The sequence below is a fragment of the Geotrypetes seraphini genome, chromosome 1 (assembly GCF_902459505.1).
Source record: "Geotrypetes seraphini chromosome 1, aGeoSer1.1, whole genome shotgun sequence".
Taxonomy (NCBI): Eukaryota; Metazoa; Chordata; class Amphibia; order Gymnophiona; family Dermophiidae; genus Geotrypetes; species Geotrypetes seraphini.
Genome location: NC_047084.1, coordinates 480,385,989 through 480,411,267, shown reverse-complemented (window position 1 = coordinate 480,411,267; position 25,279 = coordinate 480,385,989). Strand labels below are relative to the sequence as shown.

Genomic DNA, 25,279 nt, shown 5'->3' with positions numbered 1-25,279 from the left:
TTCAATTTAACCTTTGTCTATGTATTTCTATTTTATTCCCCTTTTTACAAAACTGTGGAGCGTTTTTTAGCGCCAGCCGTGGTGGTAGCAGCTCTGATGCTCAGAATTTTATGAGTGTCAGAGCTGTTACCACCGTGGCTAAAATCCACACTACAGTTTTGTAAAAGGGGGATGGGTTAGTTTGTGATGACATATTCCATACTAGGCGAAGGTGTTTTCTGTGTTCTGTGTGTTCGAAAAACATGGTTTTCTGTTAGGATTGACGGTGTAGGATTGATCTGTACTAGTCTGGCTTGTTTAGCTTTACAATGGGTGTATTGATGTTGTACTGCTCACTGCAGTATATAAGATGCTGTATTTTCCTAGGTACTCATGTGTGACGTGTGGCTTGTTACTAAAAATCATGTTTTTCATACAGATGGGGTGTGTGTGAAAAAATGATGGGCCCCAGGTGTCACATATGCTAGGTACGCCACTGCCCCCTCCAACCATAAAGATATTCTGCTGTCCCTGATTTTAACACTGCAGTAATAAAAAATGGGCATATTAATAAAATCAACTTTTGTGAGATTTCTTTGATTTTAAATATACATACTGTATATATATATCTCTGAAAAGAAAACCAGAAAGCAGGTACTTGAGTCACCAGCTACCCAGCAGGTCCTCATTCTTGTTTCCAGGGATACTGCCACTTATTTCCACCCACTGAATGTATTTTCAGTTTTCAGATGTAAGACATAACATACCCACTTAATACTGTAGCCATGTACAGTCCTAGCTTGCGAAAGATTTCCCAGTCATTCACTTCTATAATTTTCCCAGCAATCAAAAACAAAATACCAAAGGGCATATACCTAGAAAACAGGAAAAAAATTATATTAAAAAAGTATTCCAACCTGTTCTAACAGTATATACATTCTTAAATACAAACATTATTATTTTAGTTATCCTGCCAGTTTTAAAACAACAGATGTTTCATGCCAGACTCAGTAAGAAGATTTCCTCTCTTATAAGGGGTCGATATTCAAAGGGACTTATCTGGTTAGCAGGTACTGCTCATAGGATAAGTTCTACAGGAACTGCTCACTACCAAAAATGCTGGCAAGATACGGCTCAGTGGATAAAACCTGCAGGTATAGTTCATTGCAAAAATGGTGCAATATACTTCTCAGTGGATAAGTGACACTAAATATTCTCTCAGACCATCTTGCCACTATCCAAACAGTGCCAGGGTGGACTGTGGAAGGCGTATGGGTTGAACTGGAGATTGTCTGGTTAGCAGTAATATTCAGACTGTTTAATTACTGGAAAAAGACAACAAAAAGGCTGTCCTAATTTTATCCGGTTAGGGAAAGGGATTTGATATACCACTTGGACAAGGTGTATTAAGCGGTTTACAATCAGGTACTCAAGCATTTTCCCTATCTGTCCCAGCGGGCTCACAGTCTATCTAATGTACCTGGGGCATTGGAGGATTAAGTGACTTGTCCAAGGTCACAAGGAGCACCATAGGGTTTGAACTGTAGCTCTAACATAAGAACATAAGAATTGCCATTGCGGGGTCAGACCAGTGGTCCATCGTGCCCAGCACTCCGCTCCCACGGCAGCCCTTAGGTCAAAGACCAGTGCCTTAATTAAGTCTAGGTCAAGGGTGGGCAACTCCGGTCCTCGAGGGCCGGAATCCAGTCGGGTTTTCAGGATTTCCCCAATGAATATGCATTGAAAGCAGTGCATGCAAACAGATCTCATGCATATTCATTGGGGAAATCCTGAAAACCCGACTGGATTCTGGCCCTTGAGGACCGGAGTTGCCCACCCCTTGTCTAGCCTTACCTGCGTACCACCTACACCACACTAAACCCAGTTATGGTTTGAAACTTAGGGCTGCATTTTGATTAAAATTTTAATTGTGATTATTGCATGATTAATGGTAATTTATTTATTTTTTTCCCCACTGCATCTCCTTATGACTCTAGGTGTCACTTAACCCTCCAATACCCAGAGTCACAACAAGCTGCAGTGGGTAAAGATATAATAGCAATAATCATGTGATTAATTGCTAACTACAAATTTTAATCAAAATGTAGCCATAAAATAATAAAAAGTAATGAAAAGATAATAAAATACAAAGGTCTTTTACTAAGGCGTGTTAGCTGATTTAGTGCGCGCTAAATGCTAACGCATTCGTAGAATATAATGGGCGCATTAGCATTTAGCGCACGCTAAATCGGCTAGCGTGCCTTAGTAAAAGACCCCCAAATTGAATAATTACAAATGAAGGCCCCCCTTTCATCAAGCTGCAGAAGGAATGAATGAGTGTCAGAGCATTTACCTCACAGGCCTGTGCTAGAACGCTCTACCGCGCCTTGATAAAATGGGCCCTAAGGAATTTAAAACAGCATGCAGAATAGCTATAAACAGCCCGACAGTTTCATAGCTTATTTTAGAAGAGCAGGTCTAGTCTGAATATCACCGCTAAATGAACAGCACCATCAGCCAGCACTAAATCCAGGATATTCAGCACCAGCCACAATAAAAACACTACTGATGAGTATCTGGTTGTCGTTGTTTTTTTAATATGCAGTGCTTGGCATTTTAAAACCGCTGACTGCTGCAGGCTTAATATCAGAGAGCAACTTTTATTTATTACTGTACCAAATAAAGTAATAAAATGTTAGTCTACTTAGATAAAGAGAAGAAAATTGTTTGCTAGACTTTATTGCTTGTGCAATCCAACACAGAAGAGGGGAAAATTAATGTGACTCACCAAGTCCAATCCGGAGGGAAAGTACGTTCAAAACAGTAATCCCACAGATAATGTGAAGTCAGAAGCAAATAATTCGCCACAAATAATATTAAATAAGATTTGGATGTGCTCATAGATCAGCTATTAGGGCTCCTTTTACTATGATGCGCTAGCGTTTTTAGCGCAGGCTAACCCCACGCTACACGAAAAATACTAACGTAAGCTCTATGGAGGTGTTAGCGTGTAGCGCGCGGCAATGTAGCGCACGCTAAGCGCGCACTAAAACCGCTAGCGCTCCTTAGTAAAAGGAGCCCTTAGTCTTTACAAAGAACAAGCATGAAGTTACAAAGAACTAGTGGTCCGTCTTTATGATTGTAATCATAGCACATAATTTTCTTCTGCCGAATGTCCTACATGTGCGCGACATGAGTATTAAGTTCACCTATCTTAGCAAAACGTGCAGACCCCGGCCTCAACATAGGTCGTGTTTCGCAGATGGCTGCTTCAGGAAGCCGAGCAGTGAGCAATCTCAAAAATGGATGTTCCTGCAAAGGAAACAAGCAGATGAAAAGCTGCCAGCACATAGAAACAAAATCAATAGAAAGTATAAAAATGTGGACAATGGAGCCCCAGACAGTTCCCTGGTCTTGACACATGCTTATAACAATAGACAAGATGCACCACAAAACAACACCATCAAATAGAGGTTGAGATGATGTGGGCAGTGATATCACCCTCCCCCCCCAACTACGGGACATCATTTATTTTACTCTGGTTGAAGCATTGGAAAATAAAATCACTGAATGAGAGTTTGATTTTCTGCACCACTAGCACCTTATTATTCCTGTGATATACTTCGTTCCCAAAATCCATAAATTTCTGACAACACCTCCTTGGATGTCCAATAATTTCAGGCACTAGCTCCCTGTTAGAGCCCCTGTCTGATTTTGTTGATTTCCATTTGAAATCAGAAGTACAGAAGAGTAGATTGTATGTGAAAGACACTACAGCTATGATTTTATCTTTACAATCATGTACGGATGATCCCCAAGAGTGCCTTTTTGGCTACTCTGGATATTGCTGCCTTATATACCAACATTCCTCAGGATGAGGCGGTGACAATAGTTCGCAGACATCTTACCAACAAGGGAATTGCAATTTGTTGGGTAGACTTCTTCACTAGATTGATTCACATCGCATTAAGCATGAATTATTTCATGTTCGACAACTATTTTTTTTCTGGAAGTACAAGGAACGGCCTTGGGAGCCACTACAGCCCCTTCTATTTCCTGTCTATATGTCTCTGAGTTTGAAGACATTTTTATATCCATCTTAATTTTTTCAGTACATCTTCTTATGGAAGCGATAGATAGATTACATATTTTTGGTCTGGACAAGGTCTGTTCAACATTTTGACAATGGTTGAACTCTTGCAATAAGAACTTACAATTTTCATCCTCTGTCAGTTTTGTCAAGATATGTTTCTTGGACATTTCCATTATACTGGATGTATTGGAATTTGTCAGTACCATTTTTCACAAGAAGACTGATTGGAACAACTTGTTGACATACATGAGTTTCCACTCTAGACATCTTAAGGCCAATTTACCTGTTGAACAGTTTTTACGCTTATGGTGTTTATGTTCTAATACAGCCCAATTTATGGAGCAAGTTAAGGATATAATAGAAAGATGTGAAGCTCAGGGATATCCTGCTCAATTAATCATGAGGTCTTACAAGTGGGCTCTGTATGCGCCACGTCAATCCCTACTGCAACCTGGAAACTGAGAAAAAGAGCCTTCACTTACAGTATTTGTGTGTTGCCTTATTCCACGCAGGCTTTTGCCATTAAAAATATTATCAAGAAGTACTGGCATGTTCTTAGCATTTACATCATTTTCAGTACCCTCCTATATTTGCTTTATCTCGTAATCAGAATTTGAAGGAACACCTGTCCAGGTCTTGTTATACCAGTGGGGACAGAGATATTTCAGATGCACCTCAGGGTCATAGACTTTGTGGCCACTGTTCAATTTACATACATGTTGTACGTTCTGATACAATTGAAATTAACAAAGATACCATGCCCGCTTTTCCAGATTAAATTAAAGGTGTCCACTGATTGTTGCTCTACAGGGTTGTCCACGTGATTTAGTGTCCCTGAGATTAACTCTATGTGGGACACACTTCTTGTATGATCATACTTAGGATTCAGAAACACGTGAGTCGTATTCACACAGGGGTTTTGGAAGCTCCCATTGTGTAATACTGGTAAGATCAGTCTTATATTGTGAGGGACTTGCATTACATACTGTTAGTAGCCCCCTCTCTATCTTGCGGTAGTGATCTACCCAGAGTTCTGTAGAGGAAGGTGCAGCGGTGGATCTATCATTTGAACACTGTATCTTGCTGGACTGAACCGCGAGGTGGGAAGGTGGGCATTTTTGTGACGTCAATGCCTTAGGTTTTTGTTTATGGGTTTTGAAACAGACTGCCCCAGGTGCATGGGTGGAAATAGTGTGGGGTCCTCCAATGGTGGGTTTTTCAGTGATGTCACTGCCCACATCATCTCAAGTCTCTTTTTGATGGCATAGTTTTGTCAGATGTCTTGTCTATTGTTTTAAGCATATGTCAAGACCAGAGGAACTGTCCGGGGCTCCATTGACCACATTTTTATAAGTTACTGTGTCTATATTTTCTAATGATTTTGTTTCTATATGCTGGTAGCTTTTCATCAGCTTGTTTCCTTTGTAGGAATATTCATTTTTGAGATTGCACACTGCTCGACTTCCTGAAGCAGCAATCTGCGAAACATAGCCTATATTGAGGCCGAGGTCTGCACTTTTTGATAATATAGGTGAACTTTAATACTCATGTTGGACATATGAGGAGCATTTAGCAGAGAAAACTTATGTGCTATGATTAGAATCATAAAGATGGACCACTAGTTCATTGTACCTTCATGGTCGTTCTTTGTAAAGAGCTGATCTGTTTGTGATCTCCTTCTTAATCATTCCTAGCATTCTGTTGGCCTTTTTTGCTGCCGCTGTGCATTGCGCGGACGGCTTCATTGACTTTGTCTACCAGTACTCCCAAGTCTCTTTCCTGGGGGGGTCTCTCCGAGTACTGCACCAGACATCCTGTATTCGTGTATAAGATTTTTGTTACCAACATGAATCAACTTACACTTATCCACATTAAACCTCATTTGCCATGTCGTGGCCCATTTCTCGAGCGTGTTTATGTCATGTTGCAGGTCTTCGCAATCCTTCTGCGTCTTCACTACTCTGAATAACTTTGTATCGTCTGCAAATTTAATCACCTCGCTCGTCGTACCTATTTCCAGGTCTTTATAAATATGTTGAAGAGCAAGGTTGCAAGCACCGAACCCTGAGGCACTCCACTCATGACGCTTTTCCAGTCTAAGTATTGTCCATTTACCCCCACTCTCTGTTTCCTATCCGCCAACCAGTTTTTAATCCATATGAGTATTTCAGCCTCGATTCCATGGCTTGCAATTTTTCAAAGTAGTCATTCATGTAGTACCTTGTCAAACGCCTTCTAAAAATCCAGATATACAATGTCGACCGGGTCACCCTTGTCTATCTGAATATTTACTCCCTCGAAGAGGTACAGTAAGTTCGTCAAGCAATATCTTCCTTTGCTGAAGCCGTGCTGGCTGGTCCTCATCAGATTGTGTCCGTCAAGGCCCATTGAGACAAACTAAGATACACTGAAATACTTAAACTAATTTTTTCAGTCATAGAATAGAATACTGTCCACTTTTTTTCAGAACAGACTGTAGCAATAGCCCCCAAATAGGTTTGCCAAATTACCTGGATTAGGCATTTTTTAACTATAGGCAAACCAATATAAGGTGTGCTGCATTCTCCACAAAAATGGTATTGAGTTACAAATGATTTAGAATGAGTAATGTTTCAGTGGATGCTGGGAATACATATATAGATAGATAGATTTATATCTATACATAACTATCTATGTCATATTTTCATATACTTCTTTCTCTTAGTAACTGAGAGTGACATTCAAAGGCAACTTCCAGTACGGGTAACGGACAAGTATTCTGCATCATAGAACACTGCATGTAAGAAAAATAACTAAACATCTCTCTTAGGGCCGGATTCTTGAAAATCAACTGAAAGATAGTCGCCAAAAGGCACCTAGATCAGCGACTAACTTAAGGGTTTTAATTGGTTCTAAATGGCACCATAATTGGTTGTGCCATTAAAAACCAATTAAAACCTAATCAAAACAAAAAAAAATTAAGCAACGCTAGGTGGCTTCTGGGACCAGCACCTATGTCCATGGTGTCTAGTGTCGCCTAGTGACTTCGAAGCCTGGAAGTAGGCATATTTAGAGGCAGTGCCGGGCTTCGGCATCACTAGGCAATGCTAGCCGCAATTCTGTAAGGATCCTAGGTGCCAGACGTATAGGCCTGTAAAACCCTGGCCTACATTTCCAGTGCCTATGGTCCTTGCTAGGTGTCGGTATCTCCAATTCTGGAAGTGGCACCTGGCCATGATTGACGTACGCTTGTTTTCCAGGTGCCTGCTGCAGCCGGCGCCACTTGCAGAATCAACCCATTAGTACTTTCATACAGCAATTTCATGTAGGAAGAGAAGTCTGTAACCAAATTCATGGTATACCTTTTTATTCAGTTAAGTGTATATTCGACTCCGCTTAAGTGCAAGGCCTCCGGACTGGACTGTCACGTGTGCTTAAGCAGAGTGTGCACTTAATAGGAGTATCACTTTTTAGTCAGGCGGTCGTTTAGCCAGTATCGGCAGCTACTTGGGGTGATGGCGGCAACTGCAAGCAGTGCTGAGAGAAAGGTGCTGGTGAGTGCTCGGCGCGCTGGCATAGGTCTCCTGTTTACTTGCTGCCTAGGATGGCTCGCGATGCTATGACATTCCGGGGAAGGGGATGGGGGATAGTAAATGCGGTGCAATAAATACAGAGGACCCGTGATTGCATTTAACTGGAGTGAATGTAACGTGAAAGAATAGAGGTGGGACCTATGACATCAGTGCGCATAAGCGGATTGTGTGCTTATCAGAAGTGCAAATATCCGGAGTTTACATCCATTGACTTTAATGTAAAAAAAACGGGACCGTGGTGGTAGAGTACAGATAACCGGAGTGTGTGTTTATCTGACGTGCACTTAGGTGGAGTCGACTGTATTATTTAGGTACACTATTAATCTAATCTTCTATTTCTGCATCGATCATACCTAGGTAGGCTCAAGGCGACTTAAAGAGGGGGATGAGGAAGGAGAAAGGGGAGGAGGGGTGGAAGAAGATAAGAGTGGGAGGGGGGAGGGAGAGGGGGTGGAAGAGGGAGGAGAGGCTACAGGTGATTAAGTGTCAAATAGATAAGTTTTCGGTTTCTTCTGAAATATGGTGTAGTTAGGTTCCGTCCTGATAATTTCAGTAAGATCATTCCAAGTTTTTATGCCTAGAAAGGTGAGCATGGAGTGGAAAACACGTTTGTATTGCAGATTTTTTGTGGAAGGGAGACAGTGTTTGCCAAACTTTTAGCCACTATAACCCCATTAATACTTCAAAATGCATGTAACCCCAGACAATAATGAAAACAATGTGGCAAACTTCCATTCTCCCCCCCCCACCCTCCTCAGTTATCCATGGCATGAAGGCAGCTGCCATAGTACCAGCAATGGAAACATCAGGAGCAGCCAGCACAGAGTCCTGAGTGTCAGAGTGTGCTCACAGACCCCTCTACTTTGCAATAGGTTTCTGGCTTAGCAGGAAGTCCATATGGGAGGAGAAGGCTGAGGCTAAGCACATTCTCCACTTCACAGACCCCCCCTGACTGTTGTTCCTGGGCAGAAATCACAGGGCAGCCCTGCTTCTGCGACCTCATCCACTGTTTATAAGACCCCAATTGCAGGCCTGAAACATAGTCTGGGACCCACAATTTTCAGAAATAAATTCCTTTCATGAGGTCAGCAGCAGTTGAACATAATTGACCTCTAAAACACAAGCTAAAGAAAAATTAAATTTTCAAAGACAATATGGTTACGCTTATATTCCCTGCTAATAAATTTGATAGCACTAATGTCTTCCTTACTAATGTAAAAATAATATAGATTGTTATGTCAAGCTGAGATTACGGCATGAGCTCTCAGAACTTTTAAGAGTATCTTACTTACCACATGATGATTTGCACAATTTTCATTGTGGCGTCATTCAGTGCATTGAAAAAGTCCACCAGAACTTGTCCCTTTTCTCCCATTTTCCCAATCACAATTCCAAACACGAGGCAGAAGACAATGAGGCCCAGAACATTGACACCATCTGTGTACAAGCCCACGATTTTGTATTCCTTAGTTGCATTCTACCAAAAACAAATTTAGAGAATAAACACACACAACCAAATTTACAATTTTCTCCTCAACATGATGCATTGAATCAACAGCACTCTGAGACATTATAGTCCAAAAATGAATCTTTAATTAGTTAAAGCAGGTTGTGTGTATTCTTGGGTTTAATGAAAACACATGCCGGCCATTTAACCAGCCAAGCGCTAATTGGCCACTGGCTAGCCTGGTTACCAGCTATGCCATACGACAGAGCCCGTTAGCGCCACTATTCACTGGATGACTAATTAAGTTTAGCAGCCAGAGAGACCCACATAAACAGCAGCTCTATCTTTGGCCGCTGTAAGTTAGCTGATCAGCTAATGGAAACTGGTTATACTTCTAGCAACCAAAAGACCCCCTGGAATTTCAATGCTGGTCGCCGGATGCACAAATGTTTGAAACTATCCTATTGTCTGTCTAAAGCAGGGTTTTAAAAACTTAGACTGTATGCCCCACAGTCAGTTGGTTTTGCAGGATATTCACAGTGAATATATGCATGAGCTGTGTCTATTTTGTCTGTGGGATTATGAAGTCCTGACAGTATGAGGGGAGTTTTATTATGTATGTTTTAATGCGAGCTGCATTAGTTTAATATGGCATATAAGTACTGAAAAATAAATAAACAAACAGGGCCTGGCATTGAATTTCTGGGTTCGCAGCCAACCGCGGGAGATAGCTGGACTGCTTCCTGTAGTCTAAATGTCGAGCCCATGATCTATTTCATTCATCAAATATACAGAGGATAAGAATTTAAAAGAAAACAGCCTCTTGGAAAAAAAATCATCTGACGCTATTATAGTGCCTTGTTAAAGTCTTCACAGTCTTGTATAATTTCACATTCTGCTGTCTAAAAGAGATGATCCAAATGCATTAAAGTAGGCACTGGTTTCATTGATCTATGCAAAATATACTTTTCACCTGAAAGAATAATTACAGAAATATTGAAAAAGCAATTAAGAAGCAGTAACCAGAAAGTCTTGATTGTATAACTCTTTACACCCTTTGTCATAACAAACCCCATATTACCTCCATTGTATAAATTGGTGAAAAACTCCTAAATGTGCTTGGGGGTCTGCTTCTTTGACTAATGTTTTTGTGGTTTTTTTTTTTTTTGATAAATACAAGCAAATATTCACTAAACAAAAAGATCATGCAGGTTTCAAACCGAGTGCTGCTCTTTGTGACCCTGGGCTAGTCACTTAATATTTCATTGCCCCAGGTACGCTAGTCAGATTGTGAGCCCATCGGGACAGACAGGGAGAAATACTTGAGTACCTGAATGTAAAACTGTTTTAGCACCAGGAGCCGTGCTGAATGCCTCACACTGCTCCTGATGCTCATAGAAACTCTATGAGCATCTGGAGCAGTGCAGGGATTCCCCCCCCCCCCCGATTCGCAGTTTTAGGACTTGCAATTTCGATTAGTTACGATTTCTTAAAACCGGAATCACCCCCACCTCCCTCCTGCCTCCCGGACCTCCCCGGACCTTACCTGGTAGTCTAGCGGTCTTTCAGGGAAGGAGCGATCTTCCTATGCTCCTGCCCCGTGCAGATCACTCATCCAAAATGGCTGCCGTGAGTTCACGCCGTAGTCTCGAGGCAGTAGGAAGATTGCTCCTGCCCTGAAAGACCACTAGACCACCAAGTAAGGTCCAGGATGCCGGGAGGCGGGGGTCAGAGTCAGCCCAAAAGTTATTCACAAATTTTCAATATTTGCGGGCCAGCTCTGTCCCTAACCCCCACGAATATTGAGGGAACAGTGTAATAGTACAAATTGTAATGCAATTTTTGCCATTCATTTTTCATATATACACAATATAATCTTATTAATAATACATAATGGTAACCACACAATTAAACTGCACAAAGCATTCTGTACGCAGAGAAAATGTTAATTATTTATATTCTGGTTTTTTTTTTTTAAGAGATCAAGGCAGATGACTTTAAAATATGCAATGTCACCTCAGTAACAGCTACAGAAAAATAGACAAATATAGTGCAAAATATAGACAGCAGATATAAGTTCTCAAAACTGACACATTTCGGTTACTAAATTGAAAATAAAATCATTATCCCTACCTTTGTTGTCTGATGATTTTATTTTTCTAATCATCCTTTCCCAGTCTCTGGTTGCACTTCCTTCTGACTGTGCTCTTAACTGTGTTCCAGGCCTTCTTATCCATTGACTGTTTTCCTCTTCTTCTTCACTTTGTGCCCTGCATCCATCTTTAGCATTAACTTTTAATATTCAACTTTTTTTTTTTTTTTTCCATTTTTCAGATTTCTTCTCAAAATCTACTTTTCCATATCTTCCCTTCCTATCTCTCTCCTCTCCCATGGTTTGACATCTCTCTCTCTCCTTCCCTCCCCGTTTCCACGATCTGACATCTCTCTCCTTCCCACAAAAGGGAAAGAAATCCAACACAATCTGCAGTGAGAAGAGCACAAGCCAAAACAAAGAGAACTGCAGACAGATGTACAAAGATGCAGGCTAAATTTATTAAACCAAAATCATGAATGCGGTTAATGTTACCACCTTGTACCAAACCAAAGGACCCAACATGGTCCGTGTTTCGGTAAACACGCCTTCATCAGGGGTCCCAGTTGGATATGGTTTCAAATAAAACCGCAAAACAAGAACTTAGCCTTAGAGAGTAGCAGCAACAGCAATAAAAACAATCTCTTCTAAAGGTTTTATTTGAAACCTTATCCACCTGGTACCCCTGATAAAGGTGTGTTTACCGAAACACGGACAATCTCTCTCCTTCCTCCCAGTGGTTTGACATATCTCTCCTTCCTTTCCCCCTTCTCAGAGTCTGGAATCTCTCTCTTATCCTTCCCAAGTCTTGCATCTCTTTCCTCTCCTTCCTGCAGTCTGGCATCTCTCTCTCCCTTCCTTCTCTTCCGTTCCCTGGTCTGGCAACTGACTCTCCTTCCCTCCACCTTCCACTGGTCTGACATCTCTCTCCCCTCCAACCTCTTGCATGTCTCTGCACCTCTCATCCCTCCCTGCCCATAGCCTAGGTTCTCTCCCCTCTCAAGGCCCCGACCCTTTAATCTCCCTCCCAACCCCATGATTTCCCCCCCCCAGCCTATCGAGGTTCCTGGTGGTCCAGCGAGAGTCTTAGTGTCAGGAGCGACCCTCTCACTCCTGCCTCCTCGCAGCTGCCTTCTAAAATGGCTGCCGCAACCTCTCCCTCTCCCAGCAGCTCACGATACTACAGGAAATGCCGCAAGATGCCGTGAGATCCATCACAGAAGCCTGCTCCAAAGGCTCATATGGTAGACAAGCCAGTGAGCGAAGAACCAGATTAAGATTCCAGGTTGGACAGGAAAGGCGCAAGGGATGAACTGCCAATGAGTCCCTCAAAGAAGGAGGGCCCATACATGAAAGACCGGCAATCTGTACTTGGAGCGAAGCTACCACTAGACCTTTCTTCAGGCCATCCTGCAGAAACTAGCACCCAAGGAATCGATGGAAGAGACGGGTCCACCTTTCTCAGGATGTACTAGGCCTGGTAACACTTCCAAGCCTTCACATAGGCTGTCACTGTGGACTTCTGTTTGCTGTGAAACAATGTGGCAATACCACTGAAGAATAGCACTAGCTAGTCAAGAAAACACTACAATGTCAGGATCATGGCTCAGCTTGGAATGGCATGCCCTAGCCATGAAAGAAGAGGCTGATGCCGCCTTAACACCAGCAGCAGTTGAATCCTTCAGGACTACTCCCCCATCACCAGGGAGAGATATGCGCTTGGTGACCTGCATCACTGAGAAATCCACCTTCGGAGAAGCAAAGCACTTGCCATGGCACGAGCACATTTCAAGGGATCCTCAGGAGTATCCCAGATGTCCGTAAGAATCTGTACGAGGTCAGGATGATCAGGAAAGGAGACAGATTGTGGCCTCTGGTCACTCATGAGGGAACATTCTGCAATGGTTGGCTGCTCAGTCTGCAGCTTCAATTCCTGAAGAGATTCCAAGATCAAGTCAACAAGGTGCACGTTCTTAAAAAATTGGTACACAGTGGAATCCTCCCCCAAATCTGGGGTTCCGCACTGATCTAGATCCTGGAGATCCGTCAAGTTTGCCACATCTGTGACTGCTGCAGTGCCTCCTGGTGAAAGCAGAGGTATGGAAAGGGTGTCCTGCGCATAGCCGGTTTACTTGCCAGCACCCCCAAAGGAAGGCAAGAGAAAAGACCCTGGTCCAGAGGAGCAGGGATCCCTGTGATTGGGGAAAATATGGAAAGAGAGAGACAGTGTTGGACACAGAAATGAGATACTAGACTTGGGGGGGGGGGGCAGGAGTACAGAAGGGAGATAGATGTAGACAAGGGGAGCATGGGGATACAAAGGGGTGATGATGAATGTGGGGATATGAACATGGGAGATGCTGAATGAGGATGGAAGATGGATGGTGGACATGGAGGGAGAAGAAATGCCAGATAGACAAGATACCCTGGCAATTGAGTTAAGAAAAGACAAAGGGAAACAGAAACCAAAGACTGGGACCAATATGATTTGAAAAATATAATGACCAGACCACAGAAATATAGAAAAAAAATTTCTATTTTGTGAACAGAATATTACATTTGGAATATACATCTTGCCAGAGCTGGTGTTAGACATGGCTGGGACCCAGGACAGAAAACCGGGAAGGGACTTCAAAGTCTATTAACCAGGCTGGCTGAGCTGCATTCGGCTTCCAGCAGGCTTGGGAGCCAAGAACAATTGCCCTAGTTGTACCCTCCTAACACCATCCCTGCCATGTGCCATATTATTTATATTTTGTATAGGAAGAAATGTCTGTCTTGTTTCTCTGATACTGTACTACATGCAAGAAGTTTATAGTTTGTGGTTATTCTGTATTTGGCATTTATGTTCCGTGTGTATGACTAAGGTATTCTGTTAGCATGACTTTTTTATGTAGTATTCTGTAGTAATTTGGCTTGTTCAGTTTTTGCTATATTGATATTTTAGGGCCTCTAATATTTCAGGCACTGTATTTTCATAAGTAGGATCCTTATTTTGGAAGTTAGTGCTGGTTTATGCATGATTTCAGGAATTATGTGTTTGTTGTATTTTCTTTTAAACTATTACATATTAATCATTACTGTACAACGTGATTGTGATTAAAAAATTTTTAAATTCAGAAGCCATGGGATACAGTCTTGTCCTTAAGGAGCCCTCTGGGACCTCCCAATGCTCCATTGTCAAATCTGGATGAGAGGGAAAAACAAAGGCCTCAATCCTCACGGATTCATGTGCAAGTGGAGGGAGGAATCCACACAGCTGGCACTTGTTAAGCCCTGCTGGACTGTCACTGGGGCCAAACAGCCTGCATTCAAGCACCTGATAAACCAGGATGCGCGCTAGCTTCAAGAGGAATGCAGGCTGGCCAAACAGGAACTCCGAGGGTTACCTTGCCAGATGTAGATCTCTTTCACAGAGTCTGCATCTTCTTCCAGGCACAGTTGCCCCAGGGTCATTGGGGGACCTATCCAGCACTGAAAAGCTTCGAATTCGGAGAAAAAACCCCAATAAAAAAAAAGTTCTCAACTTACTTGCTGAAGGAAAAATTGAAAAGGGCACTGCAGCGAAGGAGGTGGAGCTGAAGAATGTAAATTTCATCCTTGTGCAATATAACTCATGAGTACGGGAAATCATCTATAGCAGACATGGGCAACTCCGGTCCTCTAGGGCCGGAATCCAATCCGGTTTTCAAGATTTCCCCAAAGAATATGCATTGAAAACAGTGAATGCAAATAGATTTCATGCATATTCATTGGGGAAAACCTGATTGGATTCTGGCCCTTGAGGACTGGAGTTGTCCGTGTCTGATCTATAGTCAGGACTTCTAGACACATTGCACCAGAAACTTTGTATTAGACAAACAACACTGGATGAAGTCTTTAAAAGACTGCCACTCTTCCTACACCATTGTCGATAGCCGATTACAGGCAGAAGATGATACACATTAAATGTTTTTGGCTAAGAAAGACTCTGTGTGATTAAAGGTGATGCATATTAAAGCTTCATTTAAGGTATTGCTCCAGTACCACAGTTTGGAGTGCTTGAAGAGTTTAATGTTTGTCTTATTTTGAAATAAAGAAAAAGGTTGGGGGCAATTTTGTCTTATGGTCTGTCTTTTTCTGACTTAACATTATCATTCTGGAAACAGAAAAATTCCAATAAACAACTCGTATGCCTAGTCCCATGGATTTTGGATAAAGGATCTTGCACCTGTACCAATAAAAATGCAACATTCCACAGTTTATTTCATCCCTTGTGTTCTGCCACAGTGTCTTTATTATATAACAGGTTTTAAAAAGAGTCATCTTGCTAGGATCTATGAACAAGGAAAATCTCAGAACTTCTTAAAAACTGTAGAATTTCTTAACAAACACATCCTTCAAAACAGTATTGAGAAGCAGATGTCCTACCTCCTGATTCACTGTTGTCATGTTTATGGTAACCAGTTCATCTGCGGTGCTGTTTTTTTCGGGTTCACTTGGAGGTTTCAGTTCCTCGCGCTTGGTTTTAAACTGAAATGTTGAAGTATGAAAATATTTTGAGCTGTGGTTTAGATGGTGGGAGGGTAAACAATATAGCAGGAGAAAGATTTATGTTGGCTTTTACAAAATTACTGCTGGTTGGAGAGGTAAATGCTCCTACACTCATAGAATTCCTATGAGTGTCAGAGATCATTTACTTCGCTGGCCCGCAGTAGAAACGTCTACTGTGGCTTTGTAAAAGGAGCCCTGAGAGTGCATTGTTTTGTGCTGTGATGACCAACACAGAGCAGACGGATTTTGAGAGTGGGTTAGAAGTTCTGAATTCAGAACACTTAAATAAAGACCTCTAAGAGTCTAACTAGAACCCAAAAGGTCTCTATGACAAGCTGTCAAAACTTATAATAATGCAATAAACATCTATAGTGAATTTAATATTATAGTAAATGCAAAGAATTATAGAAACTGCACAACAAATGTCATATTTATATTTTTTTATACAAGGTTTGCAATATCGGTCATCCATTTCCTCTCAAAACCTGAAAATATTTGGTCAATTTGGTTCCCCAGCTATGGAGTCTGATCTTGCATCGAACATCTGTGTGAACAACAGAATGTTCAAGTTGGGGCATTCACAATTACAAATATTTTACAAAAGGCTCACTGATTGCAGAGCCTTCTGAAAAATATGTATAGGGATGTCAGGAATATAAGTCTACTGTGCAACAGAGCCAACAGGAAAATGCATTTTACAAAATAATGCATCCCCTCAAAAAAAAGTGGTATCATGTGGGGTTTTGCACATTAAGGCTCAAATTCTGTAACTGGTTCTATTGTCAGAGGCCTCCTGAAAAGTAGCTGCCGATCACGTATCAATCAAGCGATGGGTACAGAATCACGTCTCCAACAAAAGTAGGTGCTGGAAATATAGGCCAGGATTTTCCTGGCCTACATTTCCGGTGCCTACTTAAACTGTGAACCACACCTCCTTAGGCATTTTGCCTAAATCCACTTCTGGCATTAGCCATGCTCACAGAGGCGTTAGGCAGCCTAAAGCACCTATTGAGGCATGATTCAGGTGCTGATTTTTTAGATGCTTTGAAACTCACTTAAAAATGTTGTTTCAACTGCGGTTTTTGCTGAGTTTGGGCACCTACCAGCGCCTAAAAAACTGGTTCCCTTTGTTGAATCCCCCCTTAAGAGTCTAATTCTATATTTCGGGCTAAAAAGTACATACAGTGAGAGATTAGAGAAACTGGGCCTCTTCTCCCTTGAAAAGAGGAGACTAAGAGGGGACATGATCGAAACATTCAAGATAATGAAGGGAATAGACTTAGTAGATAAAAATGGGTTGTTCACCCTCTCCAAGGTAAGAGAACAAGAAGGCACTCTCTAAAGTTAAAAGGGGATAGATTCCGTACAAACGTAAGGAGGTTCTTCTTCACCCAGAGAGTGGTGGAAAACTGGAATGCTCTTCTGGAGGCTGTTATAGGGGAAAACACCCTCCAGGGATTCAAGACAAAGTTAGACAAGTTCCTGCTAAACCAGAACGTACATAGGTAAGGCTAGTCTCAGTTAGGGCACTGGTCTTTGACCTAAGGGCTGCCGCGTGAGTGGACTGCTGGGCATGATGGACCACTGGTCTGACCCAGCGGTGGCAATTCTTATGTTCTTATGTACAGAAATTTGGGCTGCTCCCAATTTCCAAGAACAATTCAACAGAATAACAAGCCAATTAGTGATGATAATTAGGCATAACTAATCAATTATCAAAAAAGCAAAGTGAGAATAAATAAAAATATTAAACTAGAAAATTCTTCACATAATTCTAAGCAACTAAAAAAAAGATTTTGCATAAGATATGTAATAGCAAATACTGAATAAAGGTAGAGGATTGTGGCAAAAAGAAAAAAAAATAAATTATCAATAATTAGATGGTGTTAATTGGTATCAATTAAAAAGTTAGTGCACTTTTTAAGTGCTGGGATCCGCAAAGAAATTTAACACAAGGATTCGAAAAGGGTGTACAGCCACGGGAGAGGCATGGATGGATCGCGGGCATTGCTGGAATTTATGCACAATTTTATAGTTTTATAGCTCTGGAACAACCTTACCTCCCCTCTTAGGAATCTGAGCTCCCTCCAATTCTTCCGTAAACATCTGTAAACCTGGTTATTCTCAAAAATGTAACTCTTCCTTCCTCTCTGATTATTCTAGTCCTCTAAATTTCCTCTTCATCCTTCCCTCCTCTGGAGTTCCTTTCTACCCTAACTCCTGTTAACCGTGTCGAGCTTTGCCAATGTAGAGATGATGCAGTATACAAACCTAAGGTTTAGTTTACCGTAGTTTAGTTTAGGTGTGAGAATTTGCACCAGGTTTAACGTGGTTTAAACCCTAGCACCTAATCCCAGGACTGCTATTTTATAAACGGTGCCCATCTCTGAGTGCTTTTTATAAAATAGCGCTGTGCAAAATTTTATTGGCACCATATGCAGAATCTAGCTCTAAGTGCCAACATTCAGGGCCCTAGGTATTAAAGTACAAAGTAACTGCAAAAATGTACCTTGTGACAAAACAGCTCAAAATGCCTGGAAATTACAAAAATGTAAAAGTATGGTGTGTTTTATGCCATTCTGCACAAAGTGCCCTTTTACAGTCAGTCCATAAAAATATGTCACAGTAGTAAAACTTGAGCATGTTCTTTTCATCCAAAGGTTTATTTAAATTTGGTAGTAATGAGTTTCTGCAATGTAAAGTCATACAAAGAAGCTCATTAATACATTAAAATCCAAAATTGAGAACACAAAAGACTCTTTGCAGGCCTATTTTGCCGATTAACCCCCCCCCCCGCCCCAAATAACTAAAGCTCCAGAACTATGTTTATTTATTTTCTCCAAGCTATGAAAAGAAAGTGCCTCTCAAGCAGCAGCATTAATTGAAGGGCCAGTCTGCTCGAAATGAAGGTCTCCTAGACATCAGTCCTCATTCCCACCTGAGCTCTCAGGTGTCTCTGAGTGCTTGATATAGCCCCCCTTGCTCAGCTGCAATGTGGGGTAAAAGGTTTAATGCCCCCTCTTCCCTGAAGCCCTCCCCTTGAGACTAAAATGGCAAGTTAAGGCTGAGTTGACCCAGGGTGTCCCCTGTCCACCATGTCCTCCTTCCTTTTCCCCCCAGCACCCTGATGCATCCCCCTCACTCCTGTCTCTTAGGCTTCTTGCTTCACACTAACTGCAAAACTGCCTATTAGCATGCGTTATTTGCAGCACGCTAATCGCAAAATACTTTCCATGCCCATTCTCCACCTGTGACATACTCCCTATCATCAAAGGCACTTAGGGGCAGAATTTATATAGTCCACCTAAAGTTAGACATCTACATTGGTGCACCTAGCCGCTGTAGGTGCTTAACTTAATTGATTAATAGGCTTATTTGGCACTGATTAGCATTTAAAACCTCACAATTGATACAGGAGAAACAAGATGGCGACGAGAGCGGACGTCTGAGTAGGAGACTCCCTCTCTTGCAGTCGGCCGGCGTTTGCTTTGCGACCTAGCAGCCCTCTTACCTCAATATGGGTAAGAGGAAAGGAGCCCTTCGCAGCAATAGTGGCACCGCGTCTGGTGCAAACTACAACTGAAGGAGCGTTGGCCCACTCGAGCGAATCTGCGGGGGCTACTTCAGGGGCAAGCCCGAATACGTCGGGCGAACTCAGCCAGTAGCTTCGGGCGTTGCTGAGCCCGGAGCAGAGGCAGCCACCACCACAATCCGGAAGCAGTGCAGAGTCGGGAGTTCCTGAGGTAACGATGACCCCGGAGGGAACATCGATCCTCAGAGAAGGAGGACAGCCAGCTCCAATTCTATCGGGAGCCGAAGAAGCCAGAGAACAGTGGCAGTTTTCCCACACTGCAGAGGAGGTGAGAGGAGCTTTGGGAGGAAGTAACATTAACTTTGGGGTGCTGGAGAAGCCTAAGAAAATATATGGCAGGCCATATCAGTCATGGACGCTAACCTCAAATTGTCTTTTTCTACTTTAAAAATTGACTATAGGACTATCCATTTAAAAGTGGAGCAACAGGGCTTGGCCCTTAAAGATTTAAGTGAGAAATTAGAAAAACAGGAGTCAAGAATATCCGAAATGAAAACTTTGGACTTGGAATTGGTAAAAGAAAGATCATTTACTGCCAGGAAAATGGAAAGTTTTGAGAACCAACTAAGGAAAAATAATCTGAGACTCCTAAATTTTCCTAAATGTCCCTTAATTTCACCAATGGAGATGGCAAGAAAGTATTTTAAGGAAATTTTGCTAATTCCTACAGAAAGTTTGCCACCAATTGTTAGAGCTAATTATTTTCAAGTAAAGAAACCTGTGGAAGTTTCCACTCCTAATGAGATCCAAGGGACAAATAATGAAAACATGAACTTAACGACGTTTCTGGAGAACTCTTTAGAGGTTATAACGGAAAGGAAAACCTTGCTTTAGAAAGTGATAGAGAATATATACTACGCTTGTTTTTTTTGTCATATTAATGATCAGTTTTTAGGTTCTAATGTTCAAATATTTCCTGATATGTCATTGAGATCTCAGAGGCGTAGGAAGGAATTTTTGGCATTATGGACAAGAGTCCTAGCCTTGGGAGCAAATTTTATGTTGAAATTTCCTGTAAAATGTTTTGTTTCACATCAGAATAAGAATTACTTATTTTTTGAACCTAAACAACTGATAGGATTTATAGAATCTAAAGAGCAAGTAGTGCCTGTAGCTGAAAATGAGGAACCTGCCATGAATGGCTGTAGCACCGCAGAAAAGTGCCGCTTTCTAAGTTGGATAAGATTTGTCTTATTTCTTATTTTTACTTTTTCTTAAGTCTCTCTCAAATAGTTGTGGACTAAATAACTTGAATTATAATTGAGTAACCAAAACACTGTATTGAGTGGATTTGGGGTTATAGATTTTCCTTTCAATAATTTTTGTAAATCTGTGTACAAGTATGTTTATTGCTTGTTTGTATTAAATAAATTGAATAAATAAATAATAAAAAATAAAAAAAATAAAACCTCACAACTGAAGTTAATTGGACTTAATTGATAGTTAGGTGCCTAGCTTGCAAAATGGAATTCTATAAAATGTAGCCACTTATAGCCCAAAGCGCATAGTTAAAAGTGGGCATGGTTAGGGGTGGTTCAAGGACATGTTTTTGAGTTAGACACCTGTTTTAAGCCAAGAAAACACTGGCCTAAATAGGGTGCGCCTACAAGTTGTGACACCTAATGCCGCTTAGGTGTTGCTAAGCGTGATTCTATAAAGTGCGTCTAACTTTTATGCAATCGCACTTAGCACCACATGAGTTGGCACAGGATTTTTAGTGGACTGTATAGAATTTTCCCCTTAATGCGCAGTTTACTAAGTGTTAGCTGCAAAAGTACCACAGAGCCACTTAATGTGTTTTGTACTTGCAGTTATTATGTAAAAGGGCCCCCTAGGCCCAAGCTGCAAAAAAACAGGAGTATAAGGAAGACATATACATGTACACCAATCTTTATTTGGCAGTTTGACCTCTAGTGGTAGCCCTGCATGACTACTGTTAGGAATCAGGTGGCACCACTGTGAAACCAACAATCTATGTGGCTCCTATGCCCCACTAGTCACCAGCAAATCCCCCCACTGGACACCAGGAAGACCTCCCACTATGTGCCAGGAAGGCTAAGGTTGAGAGGAAGATCTTGTTGGATGTGGAAGATCTTCCTGGAGGAGGGATTGGAGGGTACTGTCAGGTGGAGATTTTGTTTGTGGTCACCTACTGGTGGGGAGTGAGGAAGCAGTTTTACTTTCAATTTCCCTCCCCAAAACAAATTAGGTCACTTACTCAACAGAATGCATCTTTTTATTATCAGGCACCTCTAATCTGGAATGATTTACCATTTTTAATTAGATCAGAAGTTCGTTATACAGTATTTAGGACGCTTTTAAAAGCATTTTTATGTAAGGCATCTTTATCTTGAAATCTGATTATGATTTTTGTTTATTGAATTTTTAAGGATTTATTGGCATTGCACTGCATTTACCTGGGTCTGTTTCCAGTAGTTAATTTATTGTGATTTGCCATGAACTCATAAGGGCTTTGGTGGAATACAAATGGTAATGTAATGAAGGATGGAAGGGCTCCTGCCTATAAATCTAATTGGATTTCTTAAGAAGATAGCATGCCCAAATTTTGGGCTCAATGTGGCAAAAGTGCAAAAAGAAATTTACTGCGCAAATCTCTAACCTGTAGTACCGAAGTGTCTTGCGTGGCAATTGTTCTGCAGCTTGGTGACTACAGAGCCATATAAGCAATGATTTTGTCATCCCCAGGGTAACAGAGTACCTAGGTTAAATGGGCAGGAGATCGCACCTGCACTGCAGTGTGGACATTAGATCTGCTTGTTATTTACATGCATTGGCAATTTACCTATGCACAAGTGAAGTGTTCTGAAATTATCTACTCCATCTCCTCCCCACATTTGCATTACAGCTCTGAAGGTGAAGGAAGGAGCCCTTCTAAAAGGAGTAATTCACTCTGCCACTCAGCAAAGAAATATGTTCCCCTGAAGAGGCTTCGTAATGGACAAAAATGTGCTTACTACTTAATTAAAGAATCAGTAACACTGGTACAATGGATTTATAGCTACAGCTCACTGGAATGTCCTAAGAGTTGTTAAGAATTAAATTTTAAAAAAAACCCAAAACAACATCTATAGGCCGCCAAGGTTTAACATTTAGGAGCAAATGACATTCTAATCTCACTCCAGGGATTTCTTTGAAGAAAATGATGGTTATGTTATGAGCCAAGTAAACTCCAAACAAATAATTTAGCTATTTACATTTGTATCTGCTGGAGTTTGATCTGGGTTAAAACTCTGAAGCGATTACATTCCAGTACCCACAGAAACGCTGTCTGGAAAAACACACAAGGGTGCCAGGCTATGAGAGGCAGACAACAGCATTTTTCATGAGGTCAATTCAAGATATTGAGAAGGCAAGGGGATGCCAAAATGAGAAAGAAAAACAACTCAAAAGGTAGATGGAGATTAAAACCCATTTGCATCTTGATATTATGCTGTTTCTGCTTCCCACTGCCATGGGTGCTGGCACAGGCTACCTGAATCTTTTTGGCCCATAATAAGGAATATGTTTCAGTAGGAAAACAAAAGATTGGGTTTTTAAATTTTGCCTGCATTTGACCATTTAAGTTTGCACCAAACTGTTCCAAGGCAGCTGTTGTGTTTATCTCAACTCTGAAACATCTGTATAATCCAAGCATCAATTAAAAAAAAAATAAAAACCAAATTTTAAATTGTATTTCTCTTACCTGCTGAAAGCAGGCCTGGACGAGGTTTTCTGGAAACATATTTCTGTAAAAAAGAAAAAGTCATTGTGCTATCTGCTGTAGCATATTATAAATCTGATAAACACATCAGTATTGTAAATGGCCTATGACCTGACTGCCCTGAGTAAGCCTGCTCTTACTAATGGAAGCTAAGCAGGGTTGGGCCTGGCTAGTACCTGGATGGGTGTGGGATGGGAATACCAGATGCTGTAGGCTGAGGGGCCCTATGTTAGGCAGCAGCAACATAGTGGAGCCACACACTGCGCAGGAGAAGGCAATGGCAAAACCACTGCTGTACTCTGTCATGAAATATCACAGGGTGGATTCCTCATTGTGCATGTTGCCATGAGTCAGTGCCTCCTTCTCCTGAATCTCTGCTATAATGTGATTGGGAATAAACCTGGCATTTGTGAGGCAAGAGAATTCACAAACAGGTTCAGTACAAAATTCTGGCAGTGAGCTGAATGGCCCAAAGGGAGAGCTGCAACCCAAGCAGCTTGAGTTTCATTACTGAAGATGCAACAGTAGAGGAAGAAAGCATAGGGCCAACATGTCCCAAAACCCTAACCCAAAGTTACTAATTATTGGACTGGAACACCCTCAAATTCACTAGCAGAAATGGTTGTAAACTAAAAGATCTCAAGATACTTGTAAAAACTGAAGTGGAAAAGAAGCTGAGTTTGGAATGTTTGGTTTCCTCATTAACCCCCGTCCTCCCCTGCTTTTATCATGCAGCACTGCTGAGCAGCACAAGCTAAATGTCAAGCCACCCATTCTATTCCTTTGGGCAGCTCAGCATTTAGCTCACGCTGCTTGGCAGCACAGCTTGATAAAAGGAGGGGGGTAAATGCAGATTTTATTCATCGGATACAAATCAAAATATAAATCTCAGAGTGATGGCACCCATGAAGAGGTTGATTTTATAAGCAGACAGAGAGAAACACATGTGCACATTGTTGGGGCAGAGAGCAGGGGTGTGGCTGGCACTTGCACATGTACAAGAGTTCTTCAAACAAGTCTCCGCACTTTCATAGTTTTGCGGGAAATGGTTGGGGCGGGAGACGTGGTAAGTTGGCGTGCCATAGAATGTCTCGTGACTAGTTAGGCAAGCCGGCTCACCTTGCGGTTAGTAATGTAATTTGCTTTGATATATTTAATAAATAATGTTTAAAAAAAATAAAAGTGCGGAAACTTTTTGAAAATCCCTTGTATATTTATGTAGCTCAATTGCAAGCACTAATTCTTACTGTTATATACACGCACAACATTATACCTGCCTGGGGGGGGCAAATTCTCAGAACGTAACACCGGTGCTAGAGGCGATTGACGCCAGAATAGCACAGGCATTAAGCTGCGCACAATGAGCAGAGAGCTTAGCGCCAGAAACAACCTATCTGCAAAATAATATTTAAATGTGTGCAAACAGACTCATCAGGTATTCCCTCCCACACTCAGAGAAGAGCAATGCCCCTAAGGCTGGAAACCTAGCTCGTAGCTGGCAGCAAGGTGTTTGTAGGGAAGCTTTTCCACTATAAAATCAGCCAGTTTGGACAAATTTCACCAAATTTTCACCCTTACAACCAGCGCCAGTACTGAGGCGGACGAGCCAAGAGGGACAGCCTAAAGCCTGTCTGGGTAACAATCAAAATCCTGCTGCCAGGACTCACAACTGAAAACTGCAAATAGAATGCCTCAGAAAGAGTGATCTAAACATGATGCTTTTTGATGAAGGAAAAGAGAGCATTTAGATCAGTGTTTCTCAACTCGGTCCTGGAGTACCCCCCTTGCCACCTAGTTTTCAGGCTATTCACAATGAATATGCATAAACTTGATTTGCATACACTGCCTCCACTATATGCAAATTTCTTTCATGCATATTCATTGTGGATATCCTGAAAACCTGACTGGCAAGGGGGTACTCCAGAACCGAGTTGAGAAACACTGGTTTAAATCACTCTTTCTGATGTTGCTTCCAGATTCCTGATGCAGGCACTTTAGCTGAAACACAGCCCTTGTCGAGTCAGTGAAAATTGCATTAAAGGACAATCAAACACCTTTTGTTGCTGTTCATACCTAAAATGCACCATACAATGCATATAACTTATAGCCCTTATCATGCTCGACCCATGTGTATGCCTCCCAGCACTTAGCGTGTAAGTGTCTTCACACATACCCTTAAGAGTAGTGCGTAGTACAAGGTACATATGGTGGTGCTGAGAGATTGGAGAAACTGGGTCTCTTTTCCCTGGA

The 25,279-nt window shown here is 41.6% G+C and overlaps 1 protein-coding gene across 1 annotated transcript in view; it reads right to left on the bottom strand.

Annotated features, from left to right (window-relative positions):
• Positions 1 to 25,279, bottom strand: part of SLC1A1 (solute carrier family 1 member 1) — a 157,357-nt gene that overhangs the window by 19,532 nt on the left and 112,546 nt on the right. The window contains exons 5-8 of the mRNA XM_033925502.1: positions 23,012 to 23,054; positions 15,594 to 15,695; positions 8,937 to 9,121; positions 747 to 854 (exon numbers count right to left, since the gene is read on the bottom strand). Coding sequence (XP_033781393.1) covers positions 747 to 854; positions 8,937 to 9,121; positions 15,594 to 15,695; positions 23,012 to 23,054 — 438 coding nt within the window. The remainder of the gene's footprint in view (positions 1 to 746; positions 855 to 8,936; positions 9,122 to 15,593; positions 15,696 to 23,011; positions 23,055 to 25,279) is intronic.